General features: G+C 33.4%; 1 protein-coding gene across 1 annotated transcript in view; it reads right to left on the bottom strand.

Annotated features, from left to right (window-relative positions):
- Positions 1 to 1725: 1725 nt before the first annotated feature.
- The window catches only part of LOC106474464 (glutathione S-transferase 1-like), a 5760-nt gene continuing 1342 nt past the window's right edge, over positions 1726 to 6143 (bottom strand). Inside the window, exons 2-3 of the mRNA XM_013935157.2 lie at positions 5836 to 6003; positions 1726 to 4556 (exon numbers count right to left, since the gene is read on the bottom strand). Of these exons, the coding sequence (XP_013790611.2) occupies positions 4428 to 4556; positions 5836 to 6003 (297 nt within the window). The 3' untranslated portion in view covers positions 1726 to 4427. The remainder of the gene's footprint in view (positions 4557 to 5835; positions 6004 to 6143) is intronic.

Raw genomic sequence — 6143 nt, forward strand, 5'->3', positions numbered from 1 at the left:
TAACGTATCTAATTCGCTTTTAAATTTACTGATGTTTTCCATTTGTACTTCTTGCCACTGTTGTTGACTTTCCTGTAGTAGCTGCTGACTTTCCTGCAACTGTTAAAGACTTTCTTCCTGTTTCCTTTCTTGTTCTAGTTGCCACTATTGTTGACTTTCCTGTAGTTGCTGCTGACGTTCCTGCAACTGTTGGAGACTTTCTTCCTGTTTATTTTTTCCTCCAACCACTGCTGTAATTTCTCTTCTTGTTTCTTTTCTTTTTCCTCCAACCACTGCTGTAATTTCTCTTCTTGTTTCTTTTCTTTTCCTCCAACCACTGCTGTAATTTCTCTTCTTGTTTATTTTGTTGTTCGAGCTGCCACTGTTGCAGGTTTTCTTGCAACTGCTGTTGTCTCTCTTGTTTCTTTTCTCGCTCCTCTTGTTTCTTTTGCTGCTCTTGTATTGCTGCCATCAAGTCTGCTAAGCTGTAGTTTGATTTGCCGCTTCTCGTTTCCATTTTTTCGTCCCACTCTCTGACACCAATTTGTTACGCCTCCAGTCGTTAGTTAATTTTCCGTAAATTCTTTCCGACTAAACTTTAGCGACACAAGTCCTTTCTTAAATAAAACTGGTTTATTCTTTCCGAATACAACTTTACGATGCACTTAATTTCAACAGTCGCTCTATAACAAACGCTATAACTCACATCTCACGTGGCCAACAATATTCTGTCCGCATACATTCAATTACTCATTACCTCCCCGTCGCTTCGTGGCCGGTCTTATATATACAAGACTACACTATATCTAGAAGGATCACGAGATTTAAGGAAAAGACGCGAATGTTCGAGAATGACGTGGCGTGATACTAGTCACGTGACCTCGATGTCGTAACACAAATATCCTATTGTGTTGCTTTACACTTAGCTACAAACAAACAAACTGGGATGTGGGACGTTGTGGGCTTGGCTAGGATGTGGAAAGTTGTATGCTTGGCTATGATTTGGGACAGTGTAGGCTTAAGTGGGATGTGGGACGTTGTGGGCTTGGCTGGGATGTGGAAAGTTGTAGGCTTGGCTATGATTTGGGACATTGTAGGCTTAGGTGGGATGTGGGACGTTGTGGGCTTGGCTATGATTTGGGACATTGTGGGCTTGGGTGGGATGTGGGACTTTGTGGGTTCGACTACGCTCTCTGGTAATTATATTTTAATTTTATGTATCTTAATTATATCTTAAAATTCTATTTTCACTTTTTCAGTTTGTGAGGCAGTAGATATGTTTGGTAGAAGATGTATCGTCACCGCAAGGTGGTTCCTGTTTGTACAGAAATATTTAAAACCAGGATATATTTTACCACCAGAAACTACTGCCATCCATGGGGTTATATTTGTTACCCTGCTACTTAGATCTATCGATATTTTTTCTGTGAAGAAAATGTGTTCCTTAACTAAATTATATGTTTATTATCAGAAGTTTGGTCAGACTGGTTTTAATGCTTTTCTACATATTGATGTAAAACTTTATATATTCGTATATTCTGTTATTCATAGTTTTATATATATATATACAGCATTAACAAGCTATTAGTTGTAATATAAATTACATGTGTATGAGTAATTTATATTACAACAAAGTAGGATTACTGGGTATTAAATTTACACAAACACATATATACTGTGATGTAATAATGAGACGACTAAGTTAACTACTCCCTCAGTTTGTAGAGTAACAAACTAATTATCATCTGTACTTAATGTGTGTTTATTAGAAAAACAAGTAAGATACAGATCTGCTTTTTCAAAAGACTTATAACACAGTTTTTCGATCAAATTTATTGAAAAATAGAGTATTAAAACCACATGAATACTAAATAGTTTTATTGTTAAGAAAACAACCAGTTGAACAGTTTGTCTGTAAAGTATGATTCGATATCCAAAAGTGCATAAGAGTTAATTATTTTGCTTTCTGAGATATCATGTTGCTATATTTACTACCACTCAACGTGTTAATAACGCGTGTTGTTAAAACTCGATAAACACAGCAATATAGACACTGATTCATACATATACCACTGCAACAGAAGTCCAACGATTTTTTAATCTTATATAATTTTACATTGTCGAGAAGACATGTAAAAAAAACGTAGGGGAAAGTATAAATAAAATTATCAACAACGCATAAAATGTTTATCCACACATTTAGGGTTAAACAGAAAGTGTCGTTTATCGTCACTCACTAAAAAAAAAGAAAAGAAAATGAGAAGACAAAATGTAATAAACTCGAACTGGTTTGAAACCCAGACTTAAAAAAAATTATAAAATATTAGAATCTTATTTTAATTCGTTGCGTTCCGCCTAAAAACATGAAAGCAAGTCGAATCTATACAAGTCAAAAATTCTTGAAGTAGGCGTTCAAGGGACTATTTTTCATATTAACCCTATATGTTTCCTGTATTAGCTAATTTCACTGATTCGTTATATAACACTTAATTCTGTATAAAAGCCTCATCAACAAACGCACATATCCAGTATGCTTTTTTTTTGTATGTTATTTCGTTTCTTTATAATACAATAATCAGTATTCTAAAAAATTTTGCAAAAAAAAAAACATTTCTAACAACGAAATCATTAAACAATTCACTTAGGCCTAATGTATACAACAAAAATAACTGCTCTTATACTACTAGCCCTGATGAAGCCGTGATGGCGAATCGTTGGATGAAATAATAGATTATTATTATCTGGAGATTAAAGATAATTTTGTGTAACTTTATGGCCAAATCTATATTTAGTTATTCAGTATGAGCCTTAGTAACTACATTAACACAGTAATGTTTTAGGCTAGAAATTCGGGTTTCTAAGTGAAGATAGAAATCTTCAAACCGAAAGCTTCTGAAGAAACTGATACGTGAAGTATCCGTCAGCAAAAAAAAAAAAAAGAAAAAAACTTTTTTAACAATACTAAAGGCTGTTCAGCTTTTACAATAGAAAAAAGTTTTAATTACATCGACGTTACACATGCGGCGTCTTTTGAGATTAACACCTACAGAGGACCAGTAGCACTAGCAGTACCACCTACTAGTAGCACCAACACAAATAATTTTGTATTAGTTTAGTTATTAGTTGTTCCGAGCCTATTATAAAAAGAAAGCGCGAAGCGTTTGAACTGATCAATATTACATTTGGTGAAAAGGGACCAATTTCTGCCCAAAGGCTTGTTGTGGAAAATATCTTTCCAGAGGCTTGGATTAGTGAAAGATATGTTAATGAATTATCTAATAAGGGACGGGGAGGATGATTAGGCGATACTTTCGTAAGCGTGATATATAAATCAAAAACTAACTTAAAAGTAAAAAGGAACGTTATGTGTATTCCTCCACCAAATGATACTAATTAATAGGCAGCCATACTAAACACTGGCGAATATTTAAATTTTTTTTTTTGTTCTTGTTACTTTTATAATTTTTTTTTTTTCAATACAGAATAAAGTTTGGAAAATTTCATATTAATAGCACCTGATTTTGTTATGGAACATGAAAATAATTAACTCAAAATATTGTAATAATTTAATAAAGTTCTGTTTTATATTCATCAGACTGGTGTACAAATTTTGATAACATTTTAGTGCATCCTATTCAGTGTATCCATAACATATACTAAGATCTATAGTTTTAACACTAACAAACAATATATATGCACGTATACATTTCCTTATGCTTATTTTTTTCGATTACAACTATAGTTTTTATAACCCTGAAATTTTAATTTATAAATTTCGACAACTTAATAAAAAATTAAAAAAGATAAATGATGTGACAGAAACACTATTTCTTCAGTTTAATTAAAAAGTGACCGCAAAAGGTTTAGTACATCATACCACGTGAAAGAAACTATGAAACCAGCTTGTGCCGCCATCTGTTGATGTTTATGATATAAATTTCCATAAATAAATAATACATAAAATTCTAAATCCGTAGACAATTTCTTTATCCTTGTATTAGTATGTATACAATTTGTTCTGTATGTACCAGCAGTTATACATTTTAGGTTCCTTAAATGTGTACTTGGGTTTTTACGTTTTATGGTTTTTGCTCTGAAACCTATAAGCTGTAAAAAAATATTTTAAGTTTTTAGATTTTGTATTTTGAACTATTATTTATTTAAATACGGTTCGACATGAGTTAATTATATATATATATATATATATATGAATGTATTTATAGTGTTGATTATGATAAGCAGTATAATCGTCACGAAACTTGAGATTCTAAACCTCAAAACCCAATATTTAAAACTGTTTCTTTAAACACAAGTAAATTACTACACTCAGGTATTTAGACATTGAGATCTAAAAATTTTCGGTATTGTGTTTTAATTAAAATATGAAATATTTGAATATTTACCAACAGATGGCGCCAGCAATGAATACCTTTGAACAATTACCATGATTAACCTCTTGTAGCTTTGAAATCCTCTATTGGTTTTTTGTTGATTTCGTTGTAGTAAGGGAGTTCAGTTTCCAAACGTTGTAACCAGTCCTGAACCTTTTGGAAACCATGAATCTTGTAGTCAATAACCTGGACGTTAGAGAAGAGAAGGACGTCAACTTTTAGTAAGGGTAACAAAGCATTTTATGAATGGAAAAATTTCCAATTATAAAGAGTTGTCATTTTATTCAGCTTATGCTGGCCACATCTATGATTACACGAATGTGTGTTATAAATCAGGATTTGGTTAAAAATATTTATTGGTTATTAAATTGAAAGCCTATTTGAAGTACGTGAAATTGTCCGCTAGGTGGTTTGGGCGAGCATGTTCGGTGACGAGGATTCGAACCCACGACCCGCAGATAAAGTCGAGCGCCCTAACCACCGGGCCTCCGCCAGTTTTTCATTAACAACCACTTCTTCCCCATTTCTAAGTAATGGGTTTTCATTATCTAAAGCTGCAATTATTTGAACACTTGTTATATCGGAGGATCTGTGTCAAGAAGGTTACTCTCCCCTCGTTCACAAAAACTAAGTAAAACCACTTTTTTTATGGACGAGTGAGATTCAGAAATTACAGGTAGGAGGACAACATAAGTTATCCCTTGTCAGGTAGGAAGACACAACATAAGTTATCCCTTGTCAGGTAGGAAGACACAACATATGTTTCTTCTCAGGCAGGAGACAACATAAGTTACTTGTCAGGTAGGAGGACAACATAAGTTTCTTGTCAGGTAGGAGGACAACATAAGTTTCTTGCCAGGCAGGAGGACAACATAAGTTACTTATCAGGTAGGAGGACAACATAAGTTACTTGTAAGGTAGGAGGACAACATAAGTTATTATCAGGTAGGAGGACAACATAAGTTTATTATCAGGTAGGAGGACAACATAAGTTTCTTGTCAGGCAGGAGGACAACATAAGTTTCTTGTCAGGTAGGAGGACAACATAAGTTTCTTGTCAGGTAGGAGGACAACATAAGTTTCTTGTCAGGCAGGAGGACAACATAAGTTTCTTGTCAGGTAGGAGGACAACATAAGTTACTTGTCAGGCAGGAGGACAACATAAGTTTATTGTCAGGCAGGAGGACAACATAAGTTACTTGTCAGGCAGGAGGACAACATAAATTCTCATACTAACGAGACATAGATGATTTAAAATGCTATTTTTTATAAAATCTAAAAAGGTTTAGATCAGAAATACTGTTTCAAAAAATACAAATTTCACATTATTTTAAGGGGTTAGTTAAAACTTAAACTTTTTTGGAACAATTTATCCTAGTTACTTGAAATACGCCCGAAGAAAAAACTTATTGTAGCCTTATTGCTTCAAATACATCGGACAAAAATAACATTTATTAGCACCTACTTCCAAGAATGTTAGACCAGCAAGTATAGAAATATCTGCCAGCGTTAGAGAGTCTCCAGTCACGTATTTCTTGTCTCCAATGAACTGTTCGAAAATTATAAGTGCTTCTTTGAATTGGTTTTCTTGATTTGTGTCAATTTCAGTCACTTTCCCGAACAGTTTCGGAATCTACGATAATAGATTAAACAATAAAGTTGTGGAATCTACGATAATGGATTAAACAATACAGTTTGTAATGTACAATAACGGATTAAACAATACAGTTTGTAATGTACAATAACGGATTAAACAATACAGTTTGTAATGTA

Source organism: Limulus polyphemus, unplaced genomic scaffold, assembly GCF_000517525.1.
Source record: "Limulus polyphemus unplaced genomic scaffold, Limulus_polyphemus-2.1.2 Scaffold7253, whole genome shotgun sequence".
Classification (NCBI taxonomy): Eukaryota; Metazoa; Arthropoda; class Merostomata; order Xiphosura; family Limulidae; genus Limulus; species Limulus polyphemus.